This window comes from Octopus bimaculoides, chromosome 19 (assembly GCF_001194135.2).
Source record: "Octopus bimaculoides isolate UCB-OBI-ISO-001 chromosome 19, ASM119413v2, whole genome shotgun sequence".
NCBI classification, from domain to species: Eukaryota; Metazoa; Mollusca; class Cephalopoda; order Octopoda; family Octopodidae; genus Octopus; species Octopus bimaculoides.
In genome coordinates this window covers 2090472-2109783 of record NC_068999.1, presented here as the reverse complement: position 1 = coordinate 2109783, position 19312 = coordinate 2090472, and the positions used below count along the sequence as shown (strand labels likewise).

Here is a 19312-nt window from a genome sequence, read left to right as displayed (position 1 = left end):
TTTATAATATTTTCTTTTTGGAGGGGAGGGGCAAATCCTTGGATTCAACAAGGCACTTATCAGCTAGATTAATTTCACAGCAAAGTGGAAAACTTTTAAGTGAGCAAGCAAACAAATGAGGACAGGTCTGTGGTATGAAAATGGCGTATACATGTATATGTGCGTGTGTGTGTGTGGTTGTGTTTGTGTATTTATGTGTGTGTGTGTAAGAGCACTGGCAAATGTGTTTGTTTTACAAGTGCTGCTTCTGGTGGCTCTTCTTGGTCATGTTTCTGCTGTAGTGCAGTGGCACAAATCCTGGGCTCAACAGCTGCTGGGGTGATGGCACCACTCTGCTCCATCTGCCACTCGCAACAACCACCCTCAGAGCCTCAAATCGTCGACTTGGAAAATGAAACACGCAAATGATTGCTTTCACTCAAAGGATAGTTGTGGAGGCACTGCAAAGAGAGAGAAAGAGGGAAAAAAGAAAGAAAAAAAGCATTTGGTTAGGATTTCTAGAATTAAACCAATGATTAAGTTTGGTGTTGTTTTAGTGGGACCATGTCAAAGGTTTTTGAGGGGGAGGGAAGAAAGGAGAAGAGAAAAGAGAGCTGTGCATTCAGTGACCAACACACTGCATTTGATGGCACTCCGATTTCAGCAGTGTATATATTTAGGGACAAGATTAGCTTGTTAAAGGTTTCTTGCTTAACTACTATTCTACATGAGCACTAGCTACATGTTGTATCCACAAGGATTCTGTAGAACAAGAATAGAGTTCTACATCAGCCCCTGAGCCCCCATGGTTAGGAGGGGTAAGATACGGACACACTGTAATCTGGTTTGAAAGAGTTTGTCATAGCATGAACCACGTTAAGGGCAAACAAATACTTACAATAAGAGCTTTCACAGCTTCTTCAATGGATCCCATTTGGATGAGGGCCATTTTCCTGTCTTTCCTATAAGAAGAAAAAGAAAAAATAATTTATAAATACTTTTATCGATGAGTTAACTCCTGCATTTAATCCTATAACATTGATATGACTCTTAAGTGTTTTGAATTATGCATTATCTCTCAGCCCAACCAAATGTAGTTCTCAAAAAAGATTCAGCACAACTACATGAAGCGTGGCAATTACAGGTACAACACATTTTGGCCAGTTGAGTGGACTGGAGCAATGTGAGGATTTGACCCCACGATCTTACAATTGTGAGCTAACCACTAAGTCACATGCCAATGGAAATAGATACAGGCACAAACACATACATAGAAAGATCCTTAGGTTCCTGCTCACCAAATCCCCACTGCCAAGGCTTTGGTTGGCCCACAACTATTAGAGACGACACTTGGCCAAGGTGCAGTGCAGTGAACTTCTTAACCACACAGCCCAGCCTTCAGAAATAAAGAGAGAAAAAAAAAAAAAACGAAATACTTACGGAAAGAATTTGAACCCTTTTACAGTGCCATATTCAGCAAACATATCTTTGAGCTGTTCTTCAGGAACATTAGATCTGAAGACGGTAAAATGAAAGACATTAACGAATAGAGCAAAACAGGAGCAGAACTGAAATATTGAAGCAGAGGAATGTAGCAGGAAGAAGTGGGGGTCTGGTGATACTCACGGAATGTTAGATAAATGCAAAACTGCTGAGGGGGGAAATATATTCTGACAGTTCTTCGAGCCAGGTCGCTTGAATCTGTGGAGTGGGGAATTTGTGTAGTCTCTTGTTAAGCCGGAATCCTGCAAATAGAACCAAGCAATAGCAGAATGATACAAGAAAAAACAAAACCGATTAAAATTCAAATTTCAAGTAAAATCCATCAAAGCCAACAGATAGATATTTGCTACCTGCTGGCCTTCCTTGGGCATCTGGACCACTGTGTGTTTGGAGGGAGCCACCCTGATCTGTTTGCCATACAAAGTCAGCTTATCCAGGTAAGTTTTGGCTGAAAGAGAGAATAAAAAAAGCATTAGAGGCTTTTGCGTGGGGAATCGGAAAGGATTCAAGTCGATAAATTACAAATGGAACAGCCAAATATAGAGTGAGGTGGGGAGAGAACTTACCTAATTGAGCATGGTGAGGCTCTGCCATTTGTACCAGTGCATTATCCTTCTTGTTGAAAAGGATTTTCACGCGTTGCACATCACCGTACACACCTAGTAAAAGAAAAAGCACAACATGTACTAAGAGTGGAGTAAAAACCAAGTAACCAAACTAGATTTGTTGAAGACTGGGTCTTAGTAGCCAAAACCCTGTCTTCCATTTAGTCTAACACCTTACAATATGAACAACCTTAACAGGGAACTTACACAATGCCATCGACTACACCCCCACCCTGCACCATACTGTAGTGCTTTGGCCTTAACAAGGAAGGACAAATTTGTTCTTGTGCCAACAGGGGCCAGTCTCTTTCTTTAAAAAATGTGGCCCAAATTAGGTTTCAAGGAGCCTGCATTGCTTTGTGTGTGTGTGTGTGTGTGTGTGTGTGTGTAACTGTTTACATGTCAACATGGAGTGTAGAGTGAATTAGCAAATTATGTAAAATAAGTAAAACATGTTGTGAACGCTCAAAAACAATGTGAAAATGGAAGGTGCCAAAATAAGTTTTGAATATGACAATAATCAATGCTGTTCTAAAGAGGTTCTGCATAATTTCTGATTAAAAATGCCCAATGGTCGAGTTTTGGGAATGGAAATTGGATGGACCATTAACAAAACCAAAATTGGATGGATGTGTGTTGTGTTAGATAATATCTGCGCTATCTGAAGAGCATGCGTATTTTGAGTGGAGCGGACCATATTAATACCTGACTGAACCTCCTGACACAGCCAGGGTCTCCACCACCACTTACCTGAGGAGGGGAAGAAGGAAGAGACGAGAGAGAAAAAAAAAAAAAAGGTAATCTTTGAGTGTAACTTATGTATGAAAACCCACACAGCCCTCGGAAGAAGTAACCATCATACTTTATTAAAAAAACGGTTCTTTAGGCTATCTTGGAAAATAATCAAACACTGAACACCTCACCTGTTGTCAGGAGAGAGAAGGAGAAAGAGAGAGAAAGATGAAAAGGGGGAAGGGGATGGGTCAGAAATTAATTAATTAAAAAAAAAAAACAACTAAAAACAATAAAAAAATATATAAATAAATAAAGCATGATGGAAGTAATTGGTTTCAAGACAGGTTATTAATTTAGAAGAAGCTGAAGTGAGTGATCTTGGAGAAGGTTTGGTTAAGTTAGTTGGCACTAAAGAATAGAGCTGGACACAATAGAGACTCAGTCAGGTAGCAGCAGTGGCAGCGGCAGCAGCACATCTCTTGGTGTTAAAAGACAGAACATTAAATAAAATGTCACTTAGCTTTTCTAAGTTTCTATATAAATTGTCAAATGAAATAAAAGAGTGCTTAAAAACATACCAAAAAGGGTAAAAAGAACGTCGGGCGTGACCATCTAGAGTCATAGGAACAGGAGTATAGCAGAGCGGAAGATAGGGTGAGATCAGTGTCCGAGCGAGCGATAGATAGTCCATGTGGAGGAACACCAGCGAAGTAAGTTGGGACGGAAAAAAAAAAAAAAGAAAAAAAAAAAAAGAGAAAATAGGAACAAATCAGTGTTGTTGATACATGAGTGTGTAAATGAAGAATATAAACTCTGAAAAAAGAGCAAGAACAACAATATCAATGAATACAGTGTGGTACAGGCAGCAGTGGCTGATCAAGGGTGGTTAGGGTTAGCTGGGTAGCTAGTGTAGCAGTAGCATCAGTATAGGAGAGAGAGAGAGAGAGAGAGAGAAGAGGTGGGTAAATTAGTGGGAGGAGAGTGGGGGAGAGAGAGAGAGAGGGGGGGAAAAAAAAAGACATGCTAATGAGGAAGCATGCATAACGAAGTATTGGAGGAGGAGGGAACATTTGATTAAAATTTTGAAAAAAAAAAAAAAAAAAGATGGGGGTAGGGGAAAAGGTATTTAAGAGAACCAAATGTTATTTGTAAGGAATTGAAGTTTTGTGAGAGATGGTCAGATGTGGACAGAGCCAGCTGATGTACAAGAGACTGGGGTCAAGAAACCACAGCAATAATGGTCAGAGGTTTGGGTGGCTCCAGCAGACAAAGATAAAGAATTGGTGGACCAAAGTAGGAGGAAATTGTTGAAAAGTAGAGGAATTGTTTCTCATGAGATGATACATCGAAGAAAATGAGAAATCCTGCCCCAGCCTGTAACCGTTAGGTGTTATGTCGGAGGAGGAGCTTTCTACAGACAGTGTTTGGAAGACACAACAAGAAGTTTTCAGTTAGCACCATATCCAAAACCAATCTTGATCCATCATGAGTTTGTTAGGCAGAGGAGCACATGGATTGGGGGTCGGGGGAGAAGGAGATAAAAAGAAAGCCTTCACAACGAAAATATCTTTTTTGGTAGTAAAAAGGGTCTCCGAAGGAACCAGAGCAAGAAACAAATTCTAAAAGTCTAAAAATGAAAGAAAAAAAAAAAAGAAGAATTCCTGGTCAAACAGCAAAACACTTGTGGGCAGCCATTGTGTGGGAAGTTGTTCCACTCAAACGATGCAGTGAAATTAGAAAATGGAAGGAAGATGACGCAGGCAGATAGGTCGCAGAATGGAGAGAGGCCTGCGAATGGAGAGGTGGTGGTAGACCATAAAATACCCCAGTCTTTCTGTCCAGATACATTGTTTTTTATTTTTTATTTCTTTCTTCTGTATAGATGTCAGGGTATAAACTAGACAATATACGTATTAGATAAACAAAAGGCACATACCTCTTCATCCAGATTGGAAACCAAGAGCACACAGTTACCAGCTTGAGATTGTAAGGGCATACTGAGCCGTGCAGCACCCATACCTGCAGCAGTCAAACCAAAGCCAGACATCGGTACAGCTGATAGAACAAAAAAAGCAACACAATTAATTTGACTACATTAGTCCCTGCTTCAGTGAAGAAACCACACCTTTTGAGTTTAGTTGTAACCGCAGCAGCAGCCGTTGTCGTTTAACACCTCTGTTGTCACTTCACACTTTATTATTATTATTATTATTAATCATTTAGAATTTTGCTAAAAGTGATGATGAAGCAGGGCTGTTCCTAATAAAATGTTTGCAATAAGCTTTACAATTTACAAAAATAATTTATTTAAATATAAATAATTGTAGATTGATTTTAAATTTCTGAATTGGAATTGTAAAGTCTTGGTTTTAAATGAAAAATGAAGGAATGAATCTAAAAAAAAATACATGAAAGTGGGTTAGTATTGAGAGAGAGAGAAAGACAGAGATAGATACATAAAATGAGACATGCAAGAACATCAAAGAGAGAGAGAGAGAGAGAGAGAGAGAGAGAAAGAGAGAAAGAGAGAGCGATGAAAATGGGGAATGTGACAGTTAAGTAGGGGGACCCCACAAAGATGAACCTCATTAAATGTTGGTTTAGAGATGTGCTACAAATGTTGCTGCTGTGAAGGATGGTTTCAGACTAATAATTTCCACAACTGCCAATTACTACAATGCCTACTTATATAGTCTACCAATTTGCCTATAAACAGTGCAGTGAACGACAACGTTCACTAATGTTAACACTAAGAAACAGTTAACATGAAACAACAGTTCATAGGGTCAAGAAGACAAGGTTAATATCACTGGACAACCAGAATGTCAAAAAGGAGTTGGGAAACACACCATTTTACATTAACCTATAATCAGCATTTTAAATTGGGCACACCCAAACCATGTTCAAACTGGCCCCTCACACCTATCCTGACAACATTCTAAAAACAATCTCATTATTCACAAAATATTGCAGGATTATTTCGAAGCTAAGTGAATAGACAAGCAGAACATTTAACAAGGTAAAAGCTGAATATCAAAAAAAAAAAAAGGTTTAAAAAGGGTTAATTTGAAATTAACCAATTTTAGCCTGAAATTGGTAAAAAAATATCACCAAGAGAAGTCAGATCAACTATTTTTCTCCTCTCTGTTGTGAAATAACATGGCAACTACCGTGTTTGATGGCACAAAAGACATGGAGTGCCAGGGACAAAAATTAGCTTATATACTGTCCAGCTTTGAAGACCCAGGGTAATTCTGAGGTGTGGGGGTAGGGTGATTCTTACAGGCCATCAAACGTGGGTGACCTCTTAGGAGGGCATCTTTCCTCATTTGTTTAATCCATACTAGCACGGGAGGCAAAAACCCTTTTCTACAGAAAGGAAATAAATCAATTCAACCCAAAACACTTATATCCAGGTACCCCAGAAAAACTATTACACAATGCTATAGGTACAGGGGCGACTGTGTGGGAAGAAGTTTCATGGCCACAGTCTAATGCCAAAGGATTTTGCTGATTTATGTGAAAGCAGATATGCATGAGTGTGGAGGTTTATTAAATAAAGATAATACGAAGTGAGGTCACCAGAAATGCCTAAACTTGTTCAATTCAAAATCGCTGGTCCCTGTAGACCCAGTGTAAAAGAAATCTCCCTCAAACCACACTCCATCTCAAAATGACAATCATATTGGAGTTCTAAATGTTTACACAGGATGGTCATGGTTGGAATGATTTTGATCAATAGTCTGCTTGTTCAGTGTTGACTAAGCAAAGACCAGGGACAAAACAGCAGTTTTATTAACATGTAACAGGACAGACAGACAGACTCACAACCACACAACAGAACAGCGAGATTAGTAATGAAGCCCCATCAACAAGATATGACTGCGTTCATGTGGAGCCTTTGTAGACAACAAATGCCATCCAGATTAGTTGACATTAGACGAATCAGTCACCTCGTTAGTTGGATGCTGAAGTTAATTAGAAGACTGGTCAGTTCTGATAAACAAACAGTACACCACTAAACAGTTTAGAAAACTCACAGCAGCAGTTGTTAGTAGAGAGAGAGAGAGAGATGAAATGAGAAAGACAAAGTGGGGAGAATGGTTAGAGACAAACAGCAGAACATGCAGACGTTAGTTTTGAGAGAGGAGGGATTAGAAACATTACAGGGTAGAGTTAAATAAAAAAAAAAAGGTGGGTGGGGATAAGACTACCAAAAGAGTTAGAAGAAAGACTTACCTGGCGGACCCACTCCGGGAGCTACAAGCAAGAGAAATGCAAAGAATCAGGCTAGAGCCTCAGAAGGAACGGTTTTTATGAGGATTAAAGACATATCATAGTTGAGAAGGGTGGGCAGGGAAGAAGATAAAGATTACCTGTCAGTAATTGAAGATATAACAAGGTACCCCAAGATTTTTGCAAGACCAAGGACCAAGGCATGCAAGAGAGAAGAAGAAAGAAAAACCACGAGAAGAAGACCAAGCAAAAGAGAAGAGATTTTTTTACCAAACCCATTGATATCAGAACAGGTGGACTGATGGGGGTTGAAGATCCAGCAGAGAAAAATGTGATTAATTCTTTTAAATTAGAACAAACACAGAGAAGACGGCTAAGAGTTGAGAAAATAGAGGCATTTAGAAAGATTTAGCGAAATTCTACCTCCCATCACCTTGGTTGAAGTGAACTAGCAAAGATGTAGCCAGGACAGTTGTCAGATGAGCAAGCAAAGCTAAATCCATGCCATATAAAGTTTAACCAGGGTAGTAGTAGTAGTAGTAGTAGTAGTGCTTTTTAGATTATTTTACACACCAGAAGTCCTAAGAGAAAGAGGATCGCTAGGCATTAAATGCAACAGCACGCAAAGAGAGAGAGAATGGTTTAAAAAAAAAAAAAAAAAATGTTGCATTATATGAAATGCAGTAGGGCTGGGGGGAAAACAGAGAGAGAGACAGAGTTCTGTGATAGACCAAACACAAGAGATATTAGAAGCATGCATGTTCAAAACTACCACCCTGGCTTATCAAAATTAAAAATGCTACACTACCAGAAGTGCAGATCTGCATATCAGCACCAATATACTGCTGACTGGGGTCAGAAAGCAGCGTAGTTCCGGGTGCGGCACCAAATGTGGTTAGTGGGGCAGTTCCTAGGCCAGGCACAGCTGCAATAGTCGACGACAACACACCAGGGGAACCTTAACACATTCGTAAACAAGGAGCATGCGATTAATCCAATGCTTTAACAAAGTTTCACCAACTGGACTCTTGCATACGTTCCATCTAGAGGTGAGTTCACAAGAAATCTTTTTATCGAAAAACATCTGATGACCAACCAGTTTTATTTGATATGCTAAACGCACACCTGTACAGAGTATGTAGAATTTATAATGTATTTTACTGTGAAAACTTGAGATTACTCTCATAATTAGTAGCTTAGATGGAACATACGCTCAAATAAATATAAAAAATTAATAATAAAAATAATGATAAAAAGAATGAAATCTTAAATTAAGAGCCTGGCCAACTTTGCCCAAAAATGGAAATCATTAGACAAGATATTTCATGCAACATGGACTGGCCAAAAATTTGTGTCTGTGTAGCACTAAAGTTGGTTAAATTGATTTCAACAGGGTCAGATGAGGAAGAACATGGATGGGAAGGAAGGTAGGGTAGTCGAGGAGGAATAAAAGCAGGTGAGCAGAGCAACCAAGCACGGGAGGAGGTGGGAGTGTTTCCTGCCTTTCAGTGCGAAGGCGAGTCCAATGCCAAAAACATTAAGGTGCACAATATGAAATCAGATGATGACGATGATGGTAAGAACAAAAAGCACAACAGATAGAGATGGGAAAAAAAGAAAGAGACAATCATATCCGTGGAAGAAACTCAGGTTCAGAAGATTTCTCTCTTGCTCACACCAAACACATTCAGAGTGTCTCAAGAAATGGTTAATTCATGGCAGAAACAGAATTAGAAAAAGAAAAGAAATTCATGAGTTGATTGGAAAATCATTTTTCAGTACATTTTAAAAGTGTATGTATGTGTGTTTTAGTATGTATGCGTGTACACACACACACACACACACACGTATATATGTATATAAAAAATGGAAGAACACAAAAAGAAATACTCAATACAGGATAGAATTTTACTGAGTAATAACAGCGAACCCTCAGTTTGGAATGAATGTCATGTATATATACGTGTGTGTGTACACACATACAAGAGATGAAATGGAATAAAACAAAACCAAAAGGCATGTTCAGTAAAGGTATGATTTGTGTTGATTATTGGTATGAAGAAAGTGCTTCACAGAAGTCACAAAATACTGAGCTTAACAATGGTTTTAATTCGTCTAAAACTCGGGTAATTAAGCAATGAAGGGTAAAATGTCAAGTAGAAATCATTTCTAATAACGACAGTCTTCAACTGTTTACATATTTCCGATTTTATACTCTTTTCATAAACATGCACAAGAATAAGGATGATGGATTCTATGGAACGGTACTTACCAAAAGTCAAAGCCTGATCCACGGAAGCATCACCAGCAGGGAGGCTGGGATTGGTGTAGTCTCGGCTCTTCTCGTTATTGTACTTTACATTGAGACTCGTCATTTTTGAGTAGTCAATCCTCATCGTACAGCACCCGTTGTAAATGTTCTGACCATCCAAAGTCTACAAGAGAGAAATTAAACCATTAGAGTAGGAGGCCAGTAAACTTCTATCACTGACCCACCCCCACCCTGCTACATGGTTTCATTTGATAACTTAACTCACCCCACCAGTGCCATCATTCAAATTTCTGAAAGAAAATTACAAAATGTTCGACATTGTAGTGTAAGTGTGAGATGCCAGATCAGGTTGGTTTAAATGCTAAAGGGTTAAAGAGATTATATCGATACACTGGTGACACATAAAAAGCACCCAGTTCACCTTGTAAAGTGGTTGGCATTAGGGAGGGTGTCAAGCCATATAAACCATGCCAGAGACTGGTGTAGCTGTCCAGCACTTCTCAAACTGTCCAACCCATCCATACCAGCATGGAAAAGATGTTGGATGATGAAGATGATGAATACTTGGAATTTGGTGAATAGGGGTTGATTGCATTGAGATTGTGGATGGAAATTATTGAATTTTTAGCCTTAAATTCATCACGCTCTTCTAAAATGTATATCAACACTAACTTCACAGCAATTAAAGATTAACATTTTTTCTGGGACCTACTGACACCTTATGCTATGCCTGTGGGTTTCCCAAGCAGTCACTCACCTAAGTACTAAAAAGGATTCAAAACAACTGCCATAGACCCCCTGCCAACAATGAACTACAGGGGTAAACCCTTCACAGATGTGAAAAACTGTACTTACCATTCGGGCACTTCTTGCACTGACTGGGTCACTAAACTGTATGACGGCCTGATAGGTATCTATGAAGAAAAAGAGTTGAAAACCCAGTTAACCTTGTCAGAAGCAGGTTTTGTAGAAGGTACATTATCTAAGACTTGTAAGAGTGCTCCTGCCACCCATTTCTTTAGGAAACAAACTTCAAAGAAATCTACTCACTATTTTTTGTGAATGTAATAATCTTCTGAATCGTCCCAAATTTGCAAAATATCTGAAAAACAGACCAGAAGTCGTGGTCACATGATTGATTAAATCCAAGACCTCAATGAATCTTGATTACATCAAAGCTGTAATTATAAATCTTATATCATCTTTACCTGATACAGAATGTCTATGTTGATTTGGAACACCATGTTATCTATAATAACTCTCAGAATGGTCTTGTTCATTTCCTCTGGACTTCCCATGATGGCCTGCGCAGCCTGCAGAGCTGCTTGAGTATTTGTGTTCTGAAAACAACAACAGGAACATTGGAGGACAAGATACACGAAAAAAAAAGAAAAAAAAAGGAAAATATGGCAAGAGATTAAATCTTTGAGCAAAGAACCCCAACACATTCACTCCTTCCTTACCTGCACCACAATAGAATCACACACACACACATTTTGGCAGTTGAGTATCAGAGAGAATGCAGCTCACCATAAAAGCTAGTTCTGGAAACATGAGTCATCATGGAATAGGAGGAGGTTACAACAAGGACAGAGAAGTTTAGATTCATGATAAAGGTTAAGGGGATATTGGATCAATCCTCTGACTGGATCATATATAATGCCCTTGGGCAAGTCATTTCACTTTACATTGGCTTCAGCCTGTTTATCTGAAAATGAGCGCCAACAGCAGGAGTTGTGTGACCTAACCTTGTGATGGACTGGCATCCCATTCAACATCCTCCAACCTAAAGAGTTTCTAAGCATAACACATTACGGACTTTTAAACAACCAAACATCAGGCCAGTCATACTCAACCCCCCTTTTTCTTTTTTTTAAAACCTATTGACCCATTTTTTTTTTACTCTGGTGGATCCTCAAACCAATGTTACTCCAAAGATATCCCTTTCAAAAGTCTGTAGCCGATTCTTGCAATAAATACACCCAAAGCAACATTTTTTCATGGATCCAATTTGCTGCTATTTTTTGTCTTGTACGGACCCCAGTCGAGAACTGAATTTAATTTAGAGGCTTCCAGGTGAGATAAAACATACTGCAGCAGCAGTCGTCGTAGTAGTAGAAAGAAACAAACAGTAGTGAACTCACTTGATAAGGATGTGCTACGTCTATTTTCAACTCCTTGTGGTTGGAAAACTGGACATAGACATCTTTGTTGCGTACTCTAGGTTTGTCGTTTGTGTAATATAACACCATTGATTCTGCTTGTCTCTCGTCTGAGAATTCCATGAAAGCCTACAGACAAAAACAAAAGACAAAGATAAGTTTGCAGCCAAGATGATAATGATGATGATAGTAATGTGTTTCACAGAACATTCAAAGGGATGAAGGCTAAGCAAAGTGAAAAACTCTACTCAAGTGTGAATTTCAAAGAAATTAAAAGGTAATGCTGCGTACCTGATTCTTTTGCTTCAAGAGTAGAAAATTGGTTATGCGGCCAAAAGGTATGCCAAGAGGAATAACATCTTGGTCAGATGCCTCTATTGGTAGACCACGCAGATGAACAACTTTAGACACTGTAGCTGCCTGGCTCTGCTCCAATTTTACCTACAAGTTTAAAAACAAAAATAAAAACATTTTATTTCATATTTCTGTAGAAAATATTAATAAACAAATGTTTTACTTATTAAGAACTCTTTATTCACCTACGATTATCATCAGCATGATGAAATGGAGTGACAGTCTGATGTGATTAATTACACAAACAGAATGCAAGAAATAAACACCCTGCCAAGGGAGGGGAGAAGAGAGAGAGAGAGAGAGAGGGGGGTGGTGAAATAATTTGCCCAGGAATGAGTATAGAAAGTGAACAGATCCCAACAGTGTATAAATGAACATCACTAAATAGTGATACGAAAGTTTTGTATGATGGACTAAAACACCACAATTCCAGAGTTATCACACACACGGTAAGGTCCCAATATATAAAAAGAGAAATTCCCAACGTTAATAATGAAGATATAATTTCAGTTTGCAACAAAACAGACAAGTTGTGTATTTGGGACACGGGCAATTTGTAAACATTTCAACAGCACTGACACGACTTAGTCTCACCACCACCACCACCACTATTACGTACAACTCGGCATCATCTTAATGTTTGTATCTATACGCTACAATTTCTCATCACCGTCTCGTCTCTCCTAACAACTTCAGCACCCACACTTGCACATAGCTAGTTTCACTTGATATTCATAGCAGAAACACATGGCCAGACACAAAGAAGCACCAAGTTGCCAGCTAACATCACCACCGCCGCCACCACCACCACCACCAAAAGCAACTAATCAGGGAGTGACTTCAATATTGCAAGTTACAAGCACACTAGGGAAATATATATATATATATATAAATAAAGAGTGAACTCAAAAGACCATACAAGAGTTCACAAAACTCCTTACCTTTTTGGCATCATTGTTCATATCTGCACTATCCACGTGGTGGGGGCTCATCCCGGTCCCGTTCGTAACCATTGGGCTGTGGGACATAAGTTCTTCCGATCCTCTCTGTAATAAAATAGGCAGCAATGTCACAAATCAACAAAAGACCGTATTATTATTATTATTATCCAACGTTCTTTTTCTTTTTTCGTGTTAATTCTGTATTCATTGATAGAAAACTCAGGACTTACAGAATTGAAAAGCAATTGATTTGCCCGATAAGACTTGCTTAAACAATTGACAGGTTATTCATTATAAATGTCGGCATTCACCCCTGCCCCCCAGCCCCGCAAGCCGACTGCATTTCTTAGAACAAACACCAACTGCACACACCACTCTGAATTCCAATGTTATAAGTAAGTACTGACTGACCAGCTGAGAATTCCGAGAGAAGTACAAAAGATGAAAAAAAGAAAGAAGCCAAAACAAAGCCTAGACCAAATACTCTTGCCCCGTTAACAATTAACGAATGAAGCCAAGTGTCTGATTAAGTTGTGCTAAATAAAATAGAAACAGCAAGTGGCTTATTAATAGTGCATTGGTGCATGGAGGGAGACGGAACAGCCATAATTATGTTAACCATTTAAGCGCCATCTTCAATTTAAATGGTTGCAATACAAGCCCGTACCCACTGGCACTGAAGAGGTGGAGAGAAAGAGAGAGAGTAAAAGGTAGCTATTAGATACAGCTGCATACATAACTCTCACCCTTTGGTGGTGGTGGAGGCGGCGACTACTACTACATTACTGCTAGTTGCTAATATACCATAAATTTAGCAATGACACTATTACAGATCATGGTTTTTAAATCAGAAAATTGCCAGATGATGGGAGAGTAACTTTTAATAGTAAATTGCAGAGAAAATTGTAACACTGAGAAGTGTGTGTGTGTGTGTGTGTGTGTGTGCATGGAAAGCCAGTGACTGGCAAACATCATGTTTAAAAGAAAAAGCAACAGAAAATACTAGTGAATCATTTAAACCGAGAGTACATAATACAGACATAAGGAGGCTCACCCAAATAACAAGACCTGTGTTGTGTGTATAGACATTATATATACACAAAGAAATTCAATAGAAACCACCCAAAATGAAGTCCACTATTTTGAAATGTCAATATATAAAAATAACTTTATCTCTCTCTCACACACATCCATTCCCAAAACTTCAGTAGGTCGTCATCACTAACAACATAATAAACACCATACAATTTAAATTATCGAAGATTCGACTAAAGATCCACAATTCACACACAACAATAAACGAAACACTTCTTACCTAATATCTCTGATTACATACTTCCATAATGCCTAATGGCTTAACAGTAGTAGTAATACTAAATATAGCTTTTACCACCACCACCACCACCACGTGTGGTGTGTGTATGTTTTATATATATATATATATATATATCAGTGGCAACAGTGCAGTTCTGTCTTCTCCGTTGTTAAACACTTTGGACCCAATACTTCGTTGTGAGTCATATTGAATGACTCAGTCAGAAGAAGAAGGGAACTTTTTTTCCCCCCTCCTCTTTTATACACAAGGAATAAATGTAGCTGTAACAACAGCCAGTAGTTTGGCCTGACATTTGAACAAGTCAGACTGTGTATTATAGAGAGAGAGTGGGGTGGGGGGAGGTTGATGTAAAATGCTTCAATGCAAGCTGTCAGATCATGAAAGGGGAAAGTTGTAAGCAAGAGAGGAAGAAGGCAAGGCAGGCATGGATGGGGACAAGCCAGCAAGGAGGAGGAGCACAGCCAGCCTAGCTATCGGTTCAAACAGATCCCTTTTACTGATAATTCCAGTCAAGTACGAGGAAAGGAGGAGGGGGGTGCGGAGCACTGGCAATCATGGCTTTCATTAAAAGTGCCAGGATATGAAAAGAAATATTTGGATATTAGAGAGGAAAATGAAACTATTTAAGAAGCAGCGGAAAAGCTAAAGCACCGATACCACCCATCTTCAATCTTTAAAAGCTTTCTGTAAATAAATAAAACATGGGGAACAGATTGCTAAAGCTGATAATTCTAACAACATAAACCATGTCAGCATGGTAAAATAGGGGACTGGGGCTTTTTTACGATGAAATCTTCATTCCATCACTTGAGGGAACTCCGGGAAAGTTTCTTTTGTTTTTTAAAGCTCTACAAAAGACGATTCTCTGAAACACTTTAGTCCCACAATTTCTATCATCTAACCATTCCATCTACACACACACACACAGAGGCATGTAATTCACCCAGCCCAGAAATTGAGGTGCAGGCGTGGCTGTGTGGTAAGAAGCTTGTTTCCTAACCGCATGGTTCCAGGTTCAGTCCTACTGTGTGGAAACTCAGGCAAGTGCCTTCTACCACAGCCTAAGACTAACCAAAGACTTGTTAGTGGAAACTAAAAGAAGCTTGTCATGTATTTATGTGTCTTCTTTTTTCTGTACTTGTTTCCCCATCACTGCTTGCAGTCAAAGAAAGTGATGGAATATCAGGCTTAAAATTCTTCAAAGTGGTGCCCCAGCTTGGCTACAATCTAATGACAAAAATATACCATTCCTTGCTGTAAACCGAATCGAATTTTAAGAACATTGCAAAGCAGAAGAGATGTCAACTATTCTAAATTAACCAATGATGATAACATTAAACCATTTAAAAGTGAAGGAAAAATTTCTTCCTTGATCAGTGAATGGAATGCTGCCATGACCCTTCTTCACTCCCAAGAAAGGCCCAGAGACCACATGAAACCAGCTATTGTTCATCTCTGCCGAGCAAGTCCCTTCCTGAGAGGTGGGAGTGGGGTGGCCCCCTATCAATAGTTATTAATTGATGTGTGAATACTATCATATCTTGCCTGACTTCATCCACTGAATTTATACAAGAACAACAACACAAGCAATTGAACAGAAAACACACATTCTACCACCACCACCTCCCTCACTTGCCTTTATCAGCTGTTACAATTGTTACTCACTGTTGTTGCTAATGAATGTGGGCCACATGAAACCAAAGTGACAGCTGTTTCTGCAACTTAACACATCTCATTTCCAACAACAATAACATACACAAGGTTTTCCAAACAAACATCAAAGGATGAATACAATTTCTGAAAATATGATACATGCCCCCCCCCCCCCGACAGATTAATGAATAATCCCAGTATGGGGGAGGGGAGGGGAGTGTAGAAAATTTAAATTATTTCAGTAAATAAAATATTTAACATGTTTATATAACTATAGAATAATGGACAGTGGTGGGATGGGATACATTAGACATCAAAGCCTCCTGCAACAACAATGTTAGCTGGACAGAATCACTCCACACATGACTAACCCAATTGAACCAAGCCAGTAGTTACCTTCACCTTTTGCCGAAGCAGACAGGTGAAAGGATAGGGCACTGGCAGTTAAATTATCTCCCTTGTATCCATTGTACTCCAGTGACATCAGTACACCGCCTCCCCAGTCCCACTGGTTAAGACAATATTTCAATTAAAGTACAACATGGAACCACCTTGGTGAACAAAGCAAGAAACTATAAGATCCCAGAAAACACACCTTACAGTAAATGCAGTCCCTAAACTGAAAACAGTCAAGAACATTCCAGTTTTTATAAATGATTCCGAGATCCAGCTGTTATCAGTTCCAACCAACAGCAACTACATATGGCTCCCTGTATTGCTTCTGTGACTGCTAAACTTGCTAGATAAAACCATATTTTTTTTTCAGTGGTGGGAGCTGACCATAGATATTCAAATATCACCACCAGGTCCCTTACAGCTGGCTCTCAGAAAAGGGTTACTCTGTAAAAACATTTTTATTATTACCTTCCAGTTATTATTATGGCAGTGAGGTGGCCAAAAACACTAAAATGCCATGGGTTCCCTTTATCCACCGAGTTCAAATTCTGCCAAGGTCAACAACCTTGACTTTCCTCACCAAGGGTTTGTTGAGAAAATCAAGTAAAGAGGTTGATAGTACCATCTGTTCCTTCCCCTGAGAGCAACTTGCAGGACCATTGTTTAAATTAGAAACCCAATATTAGTGTTTTCAAATTCTGGTGCCAGACCAGCAAATTAAGGGGTAGTGACGCCCAGTACACAACTGGTACCAGGGTCAGTATTAACACTGAAAGGAGTTGTAAGAAAGGTCATTGATCACTTTGTCTGACACACAACTGCTAGCTGTATTATTAATAATAATGATAATGTGGCCAGATACGCATGTGTAGTGTGGAATAAATTAAAAACTATCAAAACAATCCATCCATTGACTCTCTCCTGGATCACTTGGATCAATAAATAATATGGAAGCCCAATGGCAGCAGCAGCAGTGACCTAAACCAGTCATCAATATATACAGCTATGATGACTCAATAGAAATATAGACCAGGGGATGATGCTTAAAAAAGAAAGGCGGGTGTCGGATGTCTTCATAGTAGGAACCTGTAAACACCACCACCACCACCATCATCAAAATCCCATACTTGTTGGTCAGTCTGGCAGCTAATTAGTCAATGCAGTAATTAAAATCTTCAAACTTTTACATAATATGGAAAATTTTCTCATTACAGAAAAAAAACAACCCAATCAAGATGGCTGTACCCCCTCTCGGCCACATGATTAAAAACAAAAAAATATTCTTTTTACAAGTTTCTGCCAGTGGACCACAACTTCTAGAGATTGTTTTCATTCCACTATTCCAACATATCTAATCAAGCTGTTAAGTTACTGGGCACACACACACACACACACACGAAAAAAGTTTGCAACACGAAGCATGATACCACCCCTGGTTCCATGGTATAAACTTCCTGTTTATAATGGTGATCAAAATTTATAACTTTCTCTCAAAATTCCATGTTGAACAATTTTGTCATCAATATCTGGAGCAAACATCGACTACCCTTTATTCTTTTTGTGAAATAAAAGGTTAAACCACTAATTATACACAAACGGACTCTCGTTCCAGTTTTTGCCAAACTTCACTCCTAACGAGTGATCAACCCAAGTCTTATGACATAGAAGGCATTTTGCCCAAGGTGCAGCAGAGCAAAACGGAACCTGGTACCACGTGGTTGAGGAGTAAACTTAACCACATAGCCATGTCTGTGCCAAGGTGTATACATAAAGGAGTTTATGTTGTCTGCAATAAGGTGACAGGACTATTACACATTTACATGCGCGCGCACACACAGAGACCCCCCCCCCACCGGGGCATTTTAAGTAAATTTGAGGGAATCAAAACCACTTGGCGGGCACTGGCTACATACAGACAGCAACATAGACTCTCACACACGCACACATATGGGTGAACAATAAAAAGGCTTCCCAGAGCCAGCTAAAGCAGAAAAAGATATCTGAAAGGAGAAGCAGGGGAAGGGGTGGTGGTGGTGGTGGTTTATGTGGAAAAGGAGGGAAAAAAAGCCAAACAAAAGAAGCACAAAGGGAAGTAAAGATTGAAGAGAGTAGGGAGAGGAGAAAGTCTTTAAGCAGCATGTGCTGCTTGTGTTGGGGTTTGTATTGTGTGGTGTTCAGGGAGGCACCACAAAGGAACAACAGCAAGATCAGAGACTAAGTTGGTTGGTTGAAAGGGAAAAAGGAAGGTAGGGAGCAAGCATTAACAGAACAGGTTTCTATACACACACACTCTAGTCGGTGGGGGCAAGCATATATATATAAGATTAGAAACACACACACACACAAGGAGGACCCATATTCAGAGAGAAAGTTCCAAGTGTGGCTATGTGCCATTTATGCCCTTCCCATAATTAGGGGGTCATGAAAGGGCAGTAGCCGAGGGTGAGGATGGTAGCGGGGACACCAGAAAAAACAAGTCACATTAAAGAAATAAAAAAAAACTTTGTAAAACAAACACAGTAAAGCATTTTTTATATTGAGAAACCTCGTGGGCAGGGAATTATTTTACACTTCTATATACATACATTGGCTATATATACCATCTGACTATATACATAATACACACAGAAAATCACATAGTGGTGAGAAGTCTCTTTTTGAAAAACGGTGGATCTCGAAGCACCTAAAACTATAAATAGCATGTAAACATCAGGTTGGAAAACCGTTTTGGATAGAAAAAATCGAAGGCTACTTATGGGAAGTAGTATACGAATGACAAATCTATACACAGGACCAAACAGGTGACACACAATAATATAAGTGTATATATATATATACGTATTTATATATATATAAAATGCTGATTTATATCTGGTAGAAACACTCACCTTCCTACTGACAGGGAAAATTTGTTCAGTGGCAAACTGCAATGGTAATATTATCTCACTGGGTGGTGGTGGTGGACCAGGGGCTGGAAGGGTGGGAAGAGGCTGTACAGGAGGCACATGTAGTGGAGCTTGGTTGTAAGTTGGATACCAGCATAAATACATCTCAGGACCTTTGCGAGATGGGTGGGGTGTACAACAATTTCTTGTTCCAAGAATTTATATATATATATATATATATATATATATATATAT

General features: G+C 39.2%; 1 protein-coding gene across 17 annotated transcripts in view; it reads right to left on the bottom strand.

Annotated features, from left to right (window-relative positions):
* The window catches only part of LOC106880379 (polypyrimidine tract-binding protein 1), a 67845-nt gene continuing 48533 nt past the window's right edge, over nt 1-19312 (bottom strand). For 2 of the 17 annotated variants that reach the window (XM_014930277.2, XM_014930276.2), the window contains exons 3-19: nt 12788-12892; nt 11784-11933; nt 11475-11621; nt 10539-10670; nt 10381-10432; nt 10186-10244; nt 9331-9493; nt 7867-8016; nt 7062-7082; nt 4759-4877; nt 3401-3434; nt 2049-2141; nt 1830-1930; nt 1606-1724; nt 1420-1494; nt 878-941; nt 1-440 (exon numbers count right to left, since the gene is read on the bottom strand). In XM_014930277.2, coding sequence (XP_014785763.1) covers nt 372-440; nt 878-941; nt 1420-1494; nt 1606-1724; nt 1830-1930; nt 2049-2141; nt 3401-3434; nt 4759-4877; nt 7062-7082; nt 7867-8016; nt 9331-9493; nt 10186-10244; nt 10381-10432; nt 10539-10670; nt 11475-11621; nt 11784-11933; nt 12788-12892 — 1653 coding nt within the window. In that variant the 3' untranslated portion in view covers nt 1-371. Of the gene's footprint in view, nt 441-877; nt 942-1419; nt 1495-1605; nt 1725-1829; nt 1931-2048; nt 2142-3400; nt 3435-4758; nt 4878-7061; nt 7083-7866; nt 8017-9330; nt 9494-10185; nt 10245-10380; nt 10433-10538; nt 10671-11474; nt 11622-11783; nt 11934-12787; nt 12893-13017; nt 13038-14102; nt 14126-19060; nt 19292-19312 lie in introns of those variants that run through there. The other 15 variants (XM_014930269.2, XM_014930268.2, XM_014930273.2 and 12 more) reach the window with 15 other exon arrangements.